This window comes from Pogona vitticeps, chromosome 3, assembly GCF_051106095.1.
Source record: "Pogona vitticeps strain Pit_001003342236 chromosome 3, PviZW2.1, whole genome shotgun sequence".
Classification (NCBI taxonomy): domain Eukaryota; kingdom Metazoa; phylum Chordata; class Lepidosauria; order Squamata; family Agamidae; genus Pogona; species Pogona vitticeps.
In genome coordinates this window covers 243665929-243684011 of record NC_135785.1, presented here as the reverse complement: position 1 = coordinate 243684011, position 18083 = coordinate 243665929, and the positions used below count along the sequence as shown (strand labels likewise).

Here is an 18083-nt window from a genome sequence, read left to right as displayed (position 1 = left end):
AAAATCCAGCAAGGTGCAATGCTGGATGTTGTGACTTCCATTGACAGTATATTCAAGTTACCAATAGGCTTATATAATTTTCTGTATCTATTAAAGTTCTTCTTCTCTGATTATTGAGTACAATTTGTGAGTAATATTAGAAAATATTTAGTTTTTATTTGTCATGGTGTAATTTAGGAAAACTGAATTCCTTGAAAGTAAAAGAGAAAAACTAATTACCTTGACTTATGAGTTTTGCTGTGCTGTGAATGTTGTGATTCCCACACAACGTATCCACACTGGATTACTCCTCAGTTACTTCAGTACAGTGCTCAGCCAGCAATAATTAGTTACTATTAAACAGAGATGCACATGAACCACCAAAATGATGGTTTGTCTTGTTTTGTGGTTTGTGGACATCCATGAACCACAAATATAGGAATTATTCCAGAATGAACCACGAATCAAGTCATTAATTCGTTTGGAGGGGGGGAAGCCCAGCTATTTTCCCACACTCACAGCCTGCTCCCCATCCCCTTCCTACTGCCCTACTGCCCCCTTACCTTTTCCTCCGTCCACTACCACTCTTGCTGCCATTTTGAGAGGGCTTTGCAGCCCAGCGGCCTCTGCACATCTCCCAGCCTCTCAGTTGAGAGGCCTGGAATTGTGCGGAGCCCCCTTTGTGGGCCAACAAGCCTGCTAAAATAATAATAATAATAATAATAATAATAATAATAATAATAATAATAATAATAATAATAATAATAATAATAATAATAATAATAATAATAATAATAATATATTATTATTATTATTATTATTATTATTATTATTATTATTATTATTATTATTATTATTATTATTATTATTATTATTATTATTATTATTAAGTTAGGCAGCCTGTCAGCCAGCCCAGCAGCCTCTGCAGACATCCCCGCCAGTCAGCTGAGAGGCGGGAAGCTGTACAGAGGTTCCCTGGTGGGCTGACAAGCTAGCTAAAATAAAAATAAATTGATTTTTTTTTTCCTTAGCTGGCCTATCAGTGAGCGTGGCAGCCTCTGCAGTCATGGCAAGGAGCTGTGCAGAAGCCCACTGGTGGGCTGACAAGCCAACTAAAATAATAAAAAAAAATTAAGCAGCGGGCCAGTTGGTTGCCTGTGTGCATGAGCCCGCCTCTTAGCTGAGAGGTGGTGCCTGCACAGAAGCAGAGATAGCAGTCCAGGTTCCTGGAAGGGAACAGGATGCTATCTCTCTGGATGGCAGTGGCAGAGGCAGCAGGACAAGGTAAGGATGTTAATTTTGAAAAGTTTGGGTTCTGTGGTTTGGATGAACCTGAACCAGCCTGAATCAATAAATCAGCGATTTTTGATGAATTTTCTGGTTCGTTTTTATATTTGTGCCTATCTCTCTGCTATTAAATCATTTGAGAAATATTGGTTTCCTTCCTGGTATAAATTAGACCAAATGGGCAATGATTCAAAACTGAAGGAAAGACACTACTTTCACATTAGGTTCGGACACTCCTTGTTTGCCTTTTAGAAGAAGTTGTGTAATCTTATTTCAGCATCCTTTGTTCACAGCATGTCTGAAGTAGGTCAGCTTTGAATAACTTTCAAGCTCATGTCATGTACTTCAGGGCACTGGGCAATGTACAAGCAGCATTTATTCCTTGCCCATGCTGACTTCAAATACATTCTTTTCATTTTGGGAACCTAAAAAAAAACATTAAAAAGTAGATGCCTTGGGATAAGAATTTGGAAAAGTTACCTTTCTAGATTATGATTTCCAGTATCTGAGATGGTTGTCCAGAAAAGTAACTTTTCTGAGCTCTAATTTACTTATGACTTGTTGGTACACTTCAAAAAGTTATGTAGAGATTCTAGAGAATCTCCCAACAAGCCACAATCCCCCAGCACTCTCTTTAAATGCCTTATAATTTGTATTTGGTTGTTTAGAACCAGCAGTAAAATTGCACTCTGAACATAAGATTTTAGGAAAGAGTAAGACTAAGGTCCTGGTCACATGAGAAGAATATTCTCTAGTTCTTCTGATACTTTCCATACCTCTGTTGTACTGACTTAGAATCACATGGTATATATACTGCAGAGAATGTCCAAACAACTTTTAGCTGTACCAATTTATTTCCACCTTTTTGAAACATCATTACCAGCTATACCATGGTACCAGTTTATTTTTTTTTCCTCTTGGTTCAAGGGGCAATTTAGCCTTTTGATTCACATCTGGATATTTTAAAAATAACATTGATTGATACATCGATATATCAGGAAAGGTTTCTGTTTTGGAAAGTGTCCTCTGTTGTGCTGGCTGCTCCTGCAGAATCACACTGCACACAGTGAACACTGGACCACTGTCTATGGCACACAGTTGGCAGTAAAGATGGCAGCTGCTGCCTAGGCAAGGGAAATCCATGTGGCAATACTGGTGATCCCCGCCTCATGACATGCTTTTATCAATATACCGATGTACCAGCCAGGAAAAATAAAATAAAATAATTAGTATGTGTGCCGCAGAAATGGTGGCTCTTGTCCTGTTTGTGGTCTTTACATGAGTATTTGGCTGTATGAACCAAGATACTTGTTCTTCTTCCATTCAGTTGTAGTTTTTACTTTCCTTGCCGTTCAAGTGGAGCCAGAACATTTTCACCCTGTAGGATTTTTTGAGGATTGAGCAACATTGTGGAACAAGCTTGACCAAATCTACATTTCAGTTTTCTATTATTTGGTGTCTCAGAAAATACATGTAGACATTGTTATTTCAACCCTTCACTGACAATTTAAAAAAATGAATAAGCACATACTAAACCAAAGCATTTTTCATTTATTTGGAAGACATATTAAAAATTTTCTTGTGCTGACTGAAATAAATTTCTTCACAGTATTTTAAACCAATTACCCTGTTTCTTACCATTTCTAGACAACAGTTAAAAAACTTAAAAAACAAGAAATATTCTAAGATCTTCTACAATGCATGAAATATATGTACCTATCTTATTAAAAATGAATATATCATTAATAAATTGTAACACATAGAATTTTATAAGTGGCAGCATGTAGAATATTTGTTAAATTATTTACACCATTAAGATATATACTTAGAAATTATTCATTTCCAACAGTAAATAGAATGAATACATTACATCCATGCTTGTTTTAAAGAGAATAATAATATTAACAAAGGAAGGCACTATTACTCATTCATTCATGGAATCTCAGTCTTTATAAAAATACTTAAATTTAGATACAAGCTCACAATTCAAAAATGCTACCACAATGATAAAGTATCTTATAATGCTAATAGTATCTAATTTGGAAGGAATCCCTTCCTTTTAAGGCTAGGATCAGTTTCAGAATGGAGAAACTAATAACTATAACTCTTGAAAAAATCAGAGCTGACTTGGTAAGAAGCTGCATAAAATTATATACTCTCTTTAATCCTCATTATTCTTACTATTCTTGTGTTGCTGTTGCCCTTTTGAAAACATAACACATGTATACTTTCAACATGTAGTAATACTCAGGTGTATCCACTCAGAAGTATTGCTCAGTTAATCAATTTCATGGGCACACATGAATGTGCCCATTCATTAGTTCTACAGCAAATGCATGCAAGGTTTGTGGGCACCTTAGTTCTTTGGAAATCCTGTTACAGTGTTCTGGCAGCTATCGGATATAAGCTCATTCATTTCATTTTGTTTAGTTTCTTCTTTGTTTTCATGGTTGGAGTGATTCTTTGTGGTTCTTGTTCTTCTAGGTCGCCTGGTGCAGAACTTCAGTAGCAAATAAGAAAACTCAGTTACATTTAATAGAATGCAAATACCAGACACTGCAATCATGAAAATGGTAAAGACTGTTTTTTCAGTGGGCCGAGAAACAAAACAATCTACTACATTAGGACAAGGCCAAACACTACATTTTAGGAGACGAGGCATGTGATATCCCTTGTACATGTAGTAAAACACATACATGAAAGAAGCTTCAAAGATGAGCCTGAACAAGATACTGACAGTGTATGTCCACCATAAAGGTCCCTCAATATGAAATCTCTGACTCTTGATTTCTTCTATGTCTTTATATTCACAACTTTTATCTCCCTTTTGGAACTTCTTTTTCTTTTCATGCCTTCTGTATGCAACGTGCATTGCCACCAAGAGCGCAGGAGTGGAGACAAAGATGAGTTGCAGGGCCCAAAGTCTTATGTGAGATATGGGGAAAAAATAATCATAGCAGACATTTTTGCATCCTGGTTGCAGAGTATTGCAGACAAAATCATCTTGCTCATCACCCCAGACTTCCTCTGCAGCAACTACAAGGATCATAATACGGAAAATAAATAAGACTGTCAGCCAGATCTTTCCAATACTGGTGGAATGTTTGTTTACCCCTCCTAAAACAGCTTGCAGTGTTCCCCAGTCCATGTTATCGTCTGAACCTTTCGACCTATTATGACAAAAAGAAAAAAAAGATGCTATGAAACATACATCCACTTGATACGTTAAGATCCATGAATAAGCTACTCAGACATCACCACAAGAATTAAGAGCTTTGAAAAGTTCCAGAATTTGCCACCCAACATATCTGATGAAAATATAAACTGAAGAATGATCAAAATCAGCAAGAGTCTAAATGTGAAATTCCAAATGTGAAAGTATTATAAATGCAGAATAACTTTACTTCAGGATTTTCAGATAGTATTTGTTGTTATCAAATAACATTAAGGCTGAAAGCCTGTGCAAGCTCACAAAGAAATTAATGTCCACTGAATTTGTTTGGACATTTTGCATAGCATTGGGCAGTTAATACAGATTTATTTAAAATAAATCTGTAGCATTTTTTCAGCATTTTTAATACTTCCCTAGTTTTTAATAATTCCCAGTGTAGTGTAATGTAGTGTAGTAGACAGGGTGACAGACTATGACTCTGAAGAACAGAGTTCTAATCCCCATTTGGCCATGAAAACTCATTGAGGGAATGGAACTGGTAAAATCACTCCTTAAATATCTCATTTACCTTGTAGGCCCTATTAGAGTAACTATAAGTTGATTCCAACTTGACAGCACAGAACACACATAGAATTTTTTATGGCAGTGCACTTCTTAAAACTAACAGCTTGTGAAAGTATTTAATTATTAGAACATATGTTCCAGCCAGTATAGGAAGCAATATCTGGAATTCACCTGGAGAATGCAAAGAGCACCTTCAGAGAAGGTTTTTCCCCAAGTGAGGGGGGGTTAAATCCTCTCCAACTCTCTGGTGATTTTAACAATTACCTCTTGCCACAACTAATGATATCATTTAAAAATATGCATGTTAAAAATATGCTCTCCAAAGTTGCAAGATTACAACTTTAGTTGTTTGGAAGTGTTGGCTACGCTGGTAGCCGTTGGAATCCATTTGGAGAGCCATGAGTTCCCCTGCTCTGTTTTGTTCAAATAAAGATACACTTTATAAAGATAAACTAATTTAAGCTGCATCTTGTTCACAGGTGAGTTGGTGTCTAACATCACATGTGGGATGCAGTTTATTTTCATCCCTGTTATTGTCATTCATATAACATTTCAAAATGCTGACTCAGGTCATGAGAATTGTGCAGGAAACAAGTCTTGCCACTTGCAAGCAAACCAGTGTGTCACACCCTTTTGCTTAAAAAGGCACAAAATATTTTCAGATCTGCTGACTCAAAATAATACAGAACTGCTCTTTTTAGCATTGGAAACAACCAGACAGAGTCAAAATCTGAGATAATTGGGGCTAGTTAAGCAGTCTGTGAAACGGAAACTTTTTGAAAGAATGTAAGACTCTTTCTGAACAAATGAATTAAAAATGTGCTCCGAAGTACGCAACGGCTGAAGTGTAGTAGTAAGACACAACTATCTTGGCTGTGGCTGGGTTTGCCTTCTTTCAACTGAGATAGATAGCACACCTGTGTCCCTATCTCATGGGGAATTCCCTGATGACACTGGTTCATACAATGGTAGTCTTCAGGATATACTGTTGGGATGCTCTCTGTGTGGGACTCCCCCTGAAGGTGGTTAGGAAGCTAGAACAAGTGCTAAACACAGCAGCCAGGCTGTTATCAGGAACATCAAAATACAATCATATTTAATCAGTCGTGATGTGGTTGCAGGCCAAGTTCAAGGTGCTGTTGTTGACATTCAAAGCCCTAAATGGTTTGGGACCTCATTACTTGTCAGAATGCCTCTCTGTTCTTTGTAGACTATATAAGCACAGCTCAGAATTTTGCTTAGAGCTACATAACATTTCACATATTACTAGAAAAACATCAACTTTTGACCAATGCTTTTCCAGCAAACATAAAGGAAATTGTGTTCTCAAACACAGAGACAAGAGGTATCAGAGAGCCAATATCAGTTATGACTGTCTTTCACATATCCATTGACTGTCTCCACATGCTGGGAGACATAGTTCTCCCTCTAGGTTTCACACAGGCAAATATTGATTAAACACTGGCATGCCCATGAAACGTTATGGTGTATAAGAATCCTTCATTAATGGTGTGATCAGATAATCATTTGTCCTGAGGTTTGATCTGGGTTGAAGATGGGCTTGTTTGTTCTTTTTCCTGGTGAACACACACTGTACAGTTTATGCCATTGCAAATCAGCCCACCCTCATCAATGTCTAGCAACACCTTTTAAGGTCCTCCCCCCTTTTTTTTGTATGGGAAGGATCACTACATTTTGGTTCAGTTCGAGCATTCATAATCACTGGGACTGAACTAAAGCTGTCCCTTTGCTTATGCTGCTGTTTAACAGACTTAAAAAATGAAACTCACCTGTGGAGGGAAGGGAGAGAAAGTTTTCAATTTCTTTTTAATTGTTTTAACACATTAGCAATGCTTTGAATGGGTTTCTTTAAAAAGCATCACTGATGTGGTGTGTCAGTGATAAACAATTATAAGCAATGGAAAGCTTCCCCCCCCTTCCCCTCCATAGCTGAGCCACAAGGAAGCTTTTCATTTCTCAAGATTGTTAAGTGGCTTAGGCAAAGCAACGAGAAAGAGACAGGAGAGAGATTTTATTGTTCTTTTTGTTTTCCTTTAAAGAGAAAGATTAGCCTTTTTCTGTTATGAGTCATCAAATCGCTTCTGACTTATGGTGACTGTATGAATAAGCAATCTCCAAAATGTCCTGCCCTCAACAACCCTGTTCAGCTCCTGCAGACTCAAGTCTACATTTCCTTTAGGGAAGTCAATGGAGTTGATCCATCTCATATTTGGTCTTCCTCTTTTCCTGCTGCCTTCCATCTTACTCAGAATAATTCTCTTTTCCAGAGCATCTTGTCTTCTCATTATGTGTCCCAAGTAGGATGGACCTCAGTTCCAACATTTTTGCATCCACAGATAGTTCAGGCTTGATTTGATCTAGGAGCTGCTTGTTTGTCTTTCTGGCAGTCCAGGATATCCACAAAGCTATTCTCCAGCACCACATTTCAAATGAATCAATTTTTTTCCTGTCAGCTTTCTTAACTGTCCAGCTTTCACACCCTTACATGGTGATGATAATGGATGATCTTGGTCCTGGTCTCCAGTGATACATCCTTATACCTGATGATAGTTCTTTCATTGCTACCCTTCCTAGTCCCAATCTTCTTCAGATTTCCTGGCTGCAGTCTCCATTTGGACTGATGACTAAACAAAGTCTCTCACTACGTATAAAACATTTCTCACTAATTCAATTTTTTCATTGTTAACATTTGTGTACTTTTTCTGTAGTCATGATTTTTGTTTTCTTCATGTTCAGGTGCCGTCCTACTTTGGCACTTTCTTCTTCACTTTCCCTAACACTTGTTTCAAATCATTGCTGCTTTCTGCCAGTATGATGGGGTTATCTGCATATTTTTAATTATTGATTTTTTGACCATTTTTCACTTCTCCTTCATCTGAAACTAGTCTGGCTTTCTGTAAAATTGGCCTAGATCATGAGATGTGGTAGATAAATGATAGACTGCACCTCAAGCAACTCTGTTAAGCACAATGTAGACCAAAACAGGCCAGGATAATTGGAACATCTAGTTTTTTAATATAAATATAAATATATAGTATGAAGTTTAGATTTCACAAATTGTTCTTGACTCCAGATCTGTATTCTCTGTTTTGTTAAATGTATGCACTATGCATAGTATACTTTAAGAGAAAACAGAGACCCAAGGATTTATTTCCATATTCAATATGAGAGACTTGAAATACAGTGCTGTACTCATTTTGTTGCCTGAAGTATAGCTCAAATAGTGCCCCCCTTCATCTAAACTAAATCCAGTGATCCAGGTACATCTGGCTAAGTCTGCATTCTAAAATACTAACTGAAGAAGAGACATGTCCCTCTGCATGCATCAGATTTCATCTGTAACAGATCGAACACATTGTTCTTGTGCACTAATGGTTGAGGGCATGACTCTCCCCACAACTACATATAACTTCACCATGCAGCAACAACAGTACTGCTGCTGAGTTTAACTTAGTAGGTCTTCAAGCATGGCTCACATGGAGAGAACAATCAAGTAAAATATGATGGTCCTAAAAGAATACGCAAGCTGGAACAATGGCTTTCAATGCAACTGCATGAACAGAGGTTGAATGGCTATTTTTTTAAAAGTACCATTGTTTTGATTTAAAGTTGACTCATCACAACTGAAACTATAGTCTTGTGGGATAGAAACTGCTGACTCAAGATTCTGCGAATGTAACTCTTCTTGGATTTTACTAGAAAGTAAAATATTAACTCTTATTTCTATATTTTATATTGTTCCAGTCTATCACATCACAGATCAGCCCCACTGTTTGTCTGTGAGAGACATACTGACAGTCCAGTCCTATACATATCTACTTAGAAATAGGCCACATTGAATTTGATGGGGTTTACTTTCAGATAAATATTTATATAATTGTATAAGACAGCAAGCTTTTATGGAATTCAATTCCACTGCAATCAACCGAGCTCACTTCTAAGTATATTCAGTTTATATGACTGGTTCTATCAAACTCTTTCTAAAAATTAGCATTTTTAGCACCTAGAGTGGTCCTAATCCGACCAGATAGGCGGGATATAAATAAAATAAATAAAATAATAAAATAAATAAATAAAATATGTTCTTAGTCATTATTTCTTACTGTAATTGATTAAGGCCTTAGTAAATTCATGGTCTTGCACATGCCCTAATTTTTTTTCTCTGACAGCATTTCCATGTGACACAATAAACTACCTTTAAACCTTCAGTGTTTCAAAAGGGTTTCTCATGCAGCATCTGTTATTCAGAAGCTTCACCTTCCATGGTCAAGTTGTGCTTTCTTTTCCCCACTTTTTCTGCATGCTATTAAGTCAAATCTAACTGATGGTGACGCTTTTGGGGTTTTTCTTGGTATAGAATACACCATAGTAGTTTACCTTTCCTTTCTTCTGGTGGCACCCTGGTACTGTGCAGTTTGCCTATGACAATCAAGCTTATTCTTCTCCCAGAAGGCAGTGTGGAAATGAACTCCCAATTTCTGGCTCTTCAGCCGGATACCTAAACCACTGAGCTAAACCAGCCAGTTGTACATTTCTTTAGTACCTCAAAATGCCAGATGCAGGGAATGGTATCAGGAGACAGGTATCTAGTTATCTTATGTGCTTCCAGAGGCATCTGGTGGGGCCACTGTGAGATACAGGAAGCTGGACTAGCTGGGCCCTTGGCCTGATCCAGCAGGGCTCTTCTTGTGTTCTTATGGTCTAATGATAGCCTATATATTTGTAAACACTCCACTGACAGTTAATTGTAATAGAGCTACAGTTACTTTTTAAAGAAAGAGAATTAAACAAGAATCAAAGCTAAATAATCTACTTATTAGTGTTTTAAATCTGTAGGTGCTAGAGATAAGATATCAGCATGGATAATCCATTCTCATTAATCCAGAGGGCGCACTCTGTAACACCATGATGTCTAGAGACTGAATTATTATTATTATTGGCACTGTACAGGTGTACAGTTCATATTACAGCAATCCCCCTTAAAATACTGCCCTCTAAATATGTTAGAATTCACTTTTTATCATCCTTTCCCAGCTTGCTAGGATCAATGGGAGTTGTAGTCTAACATATTCAGTGTGTGGTGCATTGGAAAAGGCTGTAGTAATCCCCTGTGGCTGAACAGTTTCATTAGAATATCTTTTGGTATCAGAAGATAACTGGTAGTTTTCCCAAGATCCAGATATGTTTCCTAGCTCTAAGTACTTAAACTTTCCTGCATCTACAAGAAATTGGACTACATGACCCCTGCTTCACAATTCTATGATACTATGATACCATGGGTATTCCATCTCCTTACCTTTTTTTGATTGCCACCAACAACTACTCTCACAGAATGCTATGAGAGAGGGAAGGGTTTTGGTAAAATTGTAAGGAGTTGGGCACTGAAGCTTTTGCATTTCATTACAGGCCACCATTACTATTCCCTCTGCATAGTTTAATAGTGGATCCCAGCCAATGCTAATAATGTACAGAAAATGACCTCTACTCTGTGACAGCACTAACATGGTACGTGAAACTGAAAATATGGGATTATTATACACACAGTCTATTATGTAGTACATATAAAATGCTTCATTGGTCCACTATAAGAAGCAGAGACATCACCTTGTCAACAAAGGTCCGCATAATCTAAGCTATGGTTTTCCAGTAGCGTTGTATGGAAGTGAGAGCTGGACCATAAAGAAGGCTGACCACCGAAGAATTTATGCTTTTGAATTGTGGTGCTGGAGGATACTCTTGAGACTCCCCTGGACTGCAAAGAGAACAAACCTATCCATTTTGAAGGAAATCAACCCTGAGTGCTCACTGGAAGGACAGATCCTGAAGCTGAGACTGCAGTTCTTTGGCCATCTCATGAGAAGAGAAGACTCCCTGGGAAAGACTCTGATGTTGGGAAAGTATGAAGACAAGAGGAGAAGGGGACGACAGAACATGAGATGGTTGGACAGTGTCACCGAAGCTACCAGCATGAATTTGACCCAACTTCGGGAGGCAGTGGAAGACAGGAAGGCCTGGCATGCTCTGGTCCATGGGATCACGAAGAGTCGGACATGACTTAGCAACTAAACAAAAGACTTAAAAGAACTGGAGCCAATATTCTTTGGACAAATAGCGCATGTGAAACTACCTACAATATAGGAAAAGTAACAAGTAATTGAACCAAGCCTTTATTAGTATGTGTTGGGGGGAATACTAAATATGGTATTTTTCTGGGTATAAGAAAAATGTATACGATGCCTCTCCACTTTTCTAACCCAAAATTTATTTATTTGCAAGAAAGTGGAGGGTGGAGGCAGGGATCATCAGAATGCTTTGACAATTCCTGCTTTCCCCCTCCTTTTCTTTCCCCCCTCTACTTTCTTGCACTTTCCTCACAAGAAAGTGGAGGGGGAAACCAGGTATCATCAAAGCACTTTGATGATTCCTGCTTTCCCCTTCCACCCTCTTTCCCCCTCCACTTTCCTCGCAAGAATGTGGAGGGGGAAAGCAGGAATAAAGCGTTTTGATGATTCCTGTTTTCCTCCTCCACTTTCTTGCAAAGAAAGTGGAGAGGGAAAGCACTTTCCTTGCAAGAAAGTGGAAGGGGAAAGCAGTAATAATCAAAGGGCTTTGATTCCTGCTTTCCCCCTCCACTTTTTGCGAAAAGAGTGCAAGCAGATAGCAGGGATCAAAGTGCTTTGATCCCTTCCCCCTCCTTACTTCCTGAAGATTTTAGACAAAAGTATCATCTTATACATGGAAAAATACGGTAAGTTATTAAGAACTCTTTATCTAACCAGAAACTTAATGACATTCCAGATGTAGCAATAACTGTTGTTCTAAGTCAGTCTTTCTTTACCTAGTGCCCTCCAGATGTGTTCGGCTATAACCCCCATCCTTCCTTGTCACCTGTCATGGTGCTTTGGATGCCATATGTGGTAGTCAACATGCAGCAGTACTGTGGATCCAATGTCAGAAAAGGAAAAGCTAACCTCCCAAGACAAAAACAAAGGTTATCTCAGCTAATGTGTGCTCCCAAACAATACTTAGGGAGCTAGCATTACTCAGGATTGCAACGGGAATCAGCATTTATACATATTAAGAAAAAGAAGTTTTTGCACTGCTCAAACTCTTTCTCTAGGCTGCCTCACATTCACACAGGGATATTCTATTCCCATATATGGCAAGAAAAAGTGGTGGGGACATTTTCAGAGAGAACTGGTGGGCAGCTAGTTCTTTTGCTCAGGAATAACTCTAGCAGACCTCAGAGAAAGGTTAGTTAGTAATCTGCAACTGGATTATTTATCGCTGAAGTTAGTCCCCCAAATATGAACACTTTCCATTTTCTAATCAATTATAATGAGTTGGGGCATAGTCAATGCTAGACTGGCAATAGCAGCTAGGGAAGAATGTAAAAACTTTAAAAAAGCAAATCTATTTCATTTCTGTGTGAGTCTTTTAAAATCAGTCCAGGTGTGTCATAAATTAACTTTAATTGCTACTATCTTTATTAGTTTTGCTCAGTGGTATGGTTTAATAGGTCTATCATATACAGCCAGAAGGACTACACTTTTGCCAGAACCTTAGCATTAACTATAAGACAAGGAGATTTTCATAACTGTTTCATGTATTTGACACTAATTACGGAACTAGACATGAAAGCACAGTGCAAGTTGCCACTGATGCTTAAAGTCTATGTATCAAAAACTTATGATGTAAACTATCAGGTAGAACACATGTTAGTGAAAAGAAATGGAAAGTGGAAGCCTCATAAATTTTAATATAAACATTTAATAGTGAACATTTTGCATAAAATCTGATTGTTTTTATTTTTGCTGAGATAGTTCAACCAATTCTCTGAAGCTTCTGTATTCCAAATACAGAAACTAAGAGAAACATGGACAAACACTCCTTATTGCTGGTGCTGAAACTAACCAGAAGAAATTTTCCAAGATGTCAGATTACATTTCTTTATGGTATTAAATGCAACTGCATTGCCACATACTCTTCTCAGACTTGTGGAATCAGTATTAAAATGACATCATGGATCCAGACTGAAATAACTTGCCAGACTCCTTTTATTTATTAATAAGTAACCCTAACTCTAACCCTCATTTATTAAATTATTTTATTATACATTTCATTTCATTTATATGTCATCTTCCTCCCAATTCAGGGACCCCAGGAGGCTTACAAAATAAATGATGTTGGGGAGATGGGACAACAGTACAAGTTAAAATATTCTGAATGCTATGAAACATATATTAAAAGGCAAACTTAAAACAATTTAGAAACAAAACAGCAAAATACATATGTGCCTTAAAAAGGAGTGTAAAGAAGAACATAAAGGCAGAGCATGACCTGTTAAAACTTTCTGTTTAGCCTGATCATATAACCAGTACTTAAGAACATAAGAAGAGCCCTGCTGGATCAGGCCAAGGGCCCATCTAGTCCAGCTTCCTGTATCTCACAGTGGCCCACCAGATGCCTCTGGGAGCACACAAGACAACTAGATACCTCTCTCCTGATACCCCTTCCCCTGCATCTGGCAGTTGGAGGTACCTTTGTTCTAAGCCTGGAGATTATACATCCCCATCATGGCTTGTAACCTGCAATGGACTTTTCCTCCAGAAATCTGTCCAATCCCCTTTTAAAGGCATCTAGGCCAGATGCCATCACCACATCCTGTGGCAAGGAGTTCTACACACTAACAACACACTGGGTAAAGAAATATTTTCTTTTGTCTGTTCTCTCTCTCCCAACACTTCATTTGAGTGGATGTCCCCTAGTTCTGGTATTGTGTGAGAGGGAAAAGAGCTTCCCTCAATCCACTTTATCCATCCCCTGCATAATTTTATATGTCTCAATCATGGCCCCCCTCAGGTGCCTTTTCTCTAGACTAAAGAGCCCCAAGCACCTTTCCTCATAAGGGAGGTGCCCCATTCCAGTAATCATTTTAGTTGCTCTCTTCTGCACCTTTTCCAGTTCCACTATGTCTTTTTTGAGAACTGTACTCAATACCCCAGGTGTGGCTTTACCAGTGTTTTGTACAAATGCTGACTGCCAGTGCATTTCTGGACCCAGTCCACTTTGAACTCGGTCCAGAAATGTACTGGCAGTCAGTGACACTGATATAGTTATATATTCCTTATAACCAATCCTGGTCTCACTGCAGCATTTTGGACCCACTAAAGCTTCCAAACATTCCTCAAAGGCAGCACAATTTACGGCACATTATAATCAAGCAGGACGTAATTAAGAAATGTGTCACCATAGCCAAATGACACATCTTCAGGAATGGGCACAGCTGGTACACTAACTGTAATTGTGCAAACACCTTCTTAGGTAGTTCTAAAACCTGAGTGTTCATCCTCACTGTCCTATATGAATTAAGCTTCAATTTTTTAGCTCTCATTCCATCCTTTATGGATACCAGACACTGGTTTAGCTCCTTGCAGTAAAATGGGAGAGTGAGAGAGAGAAGGGTGTCATTAGCATATCAATGACACCAAATCTCAAAACTTTGGACAGATGTGTCATGCATATGTTAAATAACATGGGGGACAGGACTGAACCCTGAGAAATCTCACAGGCTATGTGCCAGAGTGAAAAACAGGTGTTCCTCAACACTACCCTTTGAAACTGTCCTCCAGGAAATACTGGAATCATTTTAAAACAGCTCTCCCAGGTCCCATCCCAGAGAGGTAACCCAGATGATTGATCATATTAAAAGCCACTGAGAGGACCAGCAGAACTAACAAGGACACACTTATCATGTCTCATTCCCTGCATAAATTATCTAGCAAGGAGACCAAAGCCAACTCTGTGCTATATGCAGGTTTGAAATAAGACTGAAATGGATATAGAAAAGTCATCTCCTCTATGAATTCCTGGAGCTGAAAAATCACCACAGACTCCAGTACCTTGCCCAAGAATAGAATACTGGAAACCAGTAGACTATTGAAATGGATATGTCTTTCCAAACTTTATTAAATGGACCTTGCCAAGAACTCTGGCTGTGACTACATTATCAAATACCATAGACTTTGCTGTAGTTATAGTATGGGACTCTCTCTATATAGAGTCCACTTTATTTGATATATACAGTATATAGAGAGAGATCACTTTCTTTTAGTTCAGCCAACACAGGCTGTGAATCGTATTGTAGCAAATAAGATGTAGTTTCAGCCTCTGTCAGGTGAGATGAATTACTGTTGTTTCAACACTACAGTATAATACATTACGAGCCACTCCAACTCAACAAAGCAATTTGAATGCAGAAGCAGATCCCTTTCAAAAACTTCTTTTAAAAGGACAGTACAATGGACAGAAAAACAAAAATAAAAAATATTATAGTGTTGATGGCTGTAATATGATGCTGTTTAATGGATGGTTAGAGCTGCCAGCTTGATAAAGGCTATAATCTCCTTGAAGAAGGAAAGGGAATACAATTCATTTATATTTGTCATTCCTTTAAGAAGAAGAACTGCAGAACTGCAAGGGACTCTATGGATCATAGTGTCCAGCCCTTGTCAAGGAGGCACAGTGTGGAATTCAACTCCCTACTTCAGGCTCTTCAGAGAGGGAACTAAATCACTGAGCTATCCAGCAGTCAGATCCTTTTACAATATTTTTGATAAAACATCAGCTGTCAAAAATGCTTACATCTTTTTGCTTCTTCCCTGTATCAGGGCTAATGTTCTGCCAAAACCCAATTAGTGAGGTAGTGATTGTGGAGTGATATGCATCTCTGTCTTCCCAAGACCCAAAGCTTACAAATATTAATTTTATCAAAACTTCAGCATCATTAGAATATAGGATAGTCATACTTGCATGAACCGAGAGAAGCAAATACCATTTTTACAAACATAATGAAGCCAAAATAGGAATGAAGCAGTAACCACTGTACAGAAACAAAATCTGGTGTAATTTACTCCACTGAGTGAGGGGTCCAGGCTAAACTATCTTCAAGGTCTCTTCTATGATACTGTAATTCTAAGGTACAAACAGAGAGCAGAACAGAAATATTAATCCACCCATAATTAAAATGTGCCTGTTCTGTATGAGGTGGTAAAAAAATAAATTAGATGTTTTAAAGTTTAGTAATCTAACCTGCTATGAGGTGTGTAAGTGCATTCTTGGCAAAATGAACAGGAATATAATTTGAGGACTAGGCAGACAAACATTCATGTCTTTAGTATTACAAGAGACATCAGCAGTAGGGATTAAGAACCCAGTTTTTATGGCTTGGATTTGGTAATTTGAATGTGGCATTCTGACTTCCATTACCTGATAGAAGGCAAAAGGAGGAATCAGATTTCTCTTAACAAAATGGCCCTGTTACTAATAAACCCACCATTTGTCTCTGGGATTATCAGCATAATCACCTAGATGAGGGATCAGAAGAAAATGAAACAAAGGAAAAGTGACCAATTGAAGACATGATTCTACAAGATGCCATCTCTTTTACTATCATGTTTACCAAACCTGTTGTGCAAGTCAATTACAATCCAGTCAACTTTTTGGAAGAGTAAAATCAGATATGCTGCCCTCTTTATGCCTAATCTTTACTACTAAATAAACAAAAGAAATCCCACTAAGATTCAACTGATCATTACAATGGAGTGGAAAAATTCTGGAAAGGAAACATGTGGGAGATTATTATTTAGCTTCCAAAGACATTTAGGAATGATTTTAATAGAGGATTTAAAAAAGAAAAGACACAAATGAAAAACCTAGTTAGGAAAACAACACTTTTCCTTACCACGTAAGGTAAGCTCATTGCATAAACTTTCATGCATAAATCCTGTTTTCATGAACAATTTGGTGTGTGTCCTGTGTATGTACTACACTGGGATTTTTTTTCCTAACCAGAATTTTTTATTTTTTCACAAAGTTAGGAAAGCCTCCATACAAAGAGTTCCCGTTGGATAAAGACATGCTCCATCTAGAACTGTTACATAGACCAGTGGTTTAGGTGCAGTATCTGGTTGGGAGTTTCATTCCCCACTCTGCCTCCTTGAGAGGGTCTGGATCCAAAGGGTCCCTTCCAGTTCTGCTGTCCTAAAATAATTATTACAGTTTTGCATTATTTCTAAAAAGATCCAGAGTGTAGCAAAAAAAAAATCTTCCTTCCTTCCTTCAGATGACTCAGACCATCTGAGCATGAGATCTAGCTCCACAAGTACCTCTAGCTACCTCATTCATTCCCCTCTCCCTTCCTCTCCTTTCCCTGGGCAACTGAAACCTCCTCCTCGACCTGAGCCCTGTAAAATCACTGCTCCGTCTAAAGTCCAGCCCAGTCCCTAAAACATGGGTTCAACCTCCACCCAAGTCTGTTTTCGATCCTCTAATAATTCGTAAAACATTTTAAAGGTCTCTGCGCATGTAGAGAGCGCGCTTCTTCGCTCAAGCTGCCCTTGTTTAGGGTTAGGAGGACAGACCTCTACACAGATTTGGCCTTCTAGGAACGAAAATGTCACGTCTCTAACCTGGGACCCTCACCCCCGAGAAGAAATAAGAAATCCGCTGACAAGGCAACAAAGGGAGAGCGCCGAGCGCTCGGCTCCGGCGTCTTAAAAACCCTTGGCCCCACTCAAGTCGGGGAGTGGCGTGGAGAAGCGAAGCTCCGTCCCTTTCCCTTTGGGGCTGGAAAAGGCTTCGGGCCGGGTAGCGCTGCCCTAGGTCTCCCCGTTTCCCAGGGCGGGAGCCACACAAACTGAGGCAAGAAGAGAAAGCGCGGGCCGTCTCACCTGTCAGAGTCTGAGGGAAATCAAAGCCCCTGAGTGCCCCACCAAGCCAAGCGCACCATGGAATGAGAGGGCGGGAAAAAATAATGGAACAGACTCAGATCACCGCCGGGGCCAGGCTGCCCCGCGCTCTCCTGAAGTGGCCGGCGCTCCTCCTGGTGTCGGTGGGCGGCGGTCGTCCACTCCAGGTGCGACGACGGCTCCGAGTCTCCCTCTCTGCCTCCTCGGAGCATTAAAAATTCTTCTCTGTTGGTTGGCGGCGGTTTTTAACCGCGCCCCCTCTGGGGCTCCCGCCCGCCCTCTCTTGACGTGCTGCGATGAGAGGTGGAGAA

At 39.0% G+C, this 18083-nt stretch overlaps 1 protein-coding gene across 2 annotated transcripts; it reads right to left on the bottom strand.

Moving 5' to 3' along the window:
* Positions 1–2798: 2798 nt before the first annotated feature.
* Positions 2799–17985, bottom strand: LOC110083557 (gap junction beta-6 protein). Of its 2 annotated transcripts, none has more exons than XM_020802063.3 (2): positions 17755–17985; positions 2799–4436 (listed from the first exon to the last, which is right to left on the bottom strand). In XM_020802063.3, the coding sequence occupies exon 2, from the start codon at positions 4412–4414 to the stop codon at positions 3623–3625; it is 792 nt and encodes a 263-aa protein (XP_020657722.1). In that variant the 5' UTR covers positions 4415–4436; positions 17755–17985; the 3' UTR covers positions 2799–3622. The 2 variants fall into 2 exon arrangements, with proteins under 2 accessions (XP_020657722.1, XP_072849792.1); XM_072993691.2 differs by lacking the exon at positions 17755–17985 and adding an exon at positions 11862–17441.
* Positions 17986–18083: the final 98 nt, after the last annotated feature.

What these genes read in the sequence shown, in the direction of transcription:
- LOC110083557 (XM_020802063.3), bottom strand. Translation starts at nt 4,414, where the DNA reads ATGGACTGGGGAACACTGCAAGCTGTTTTAGGAGGGGTAAACAAACAT.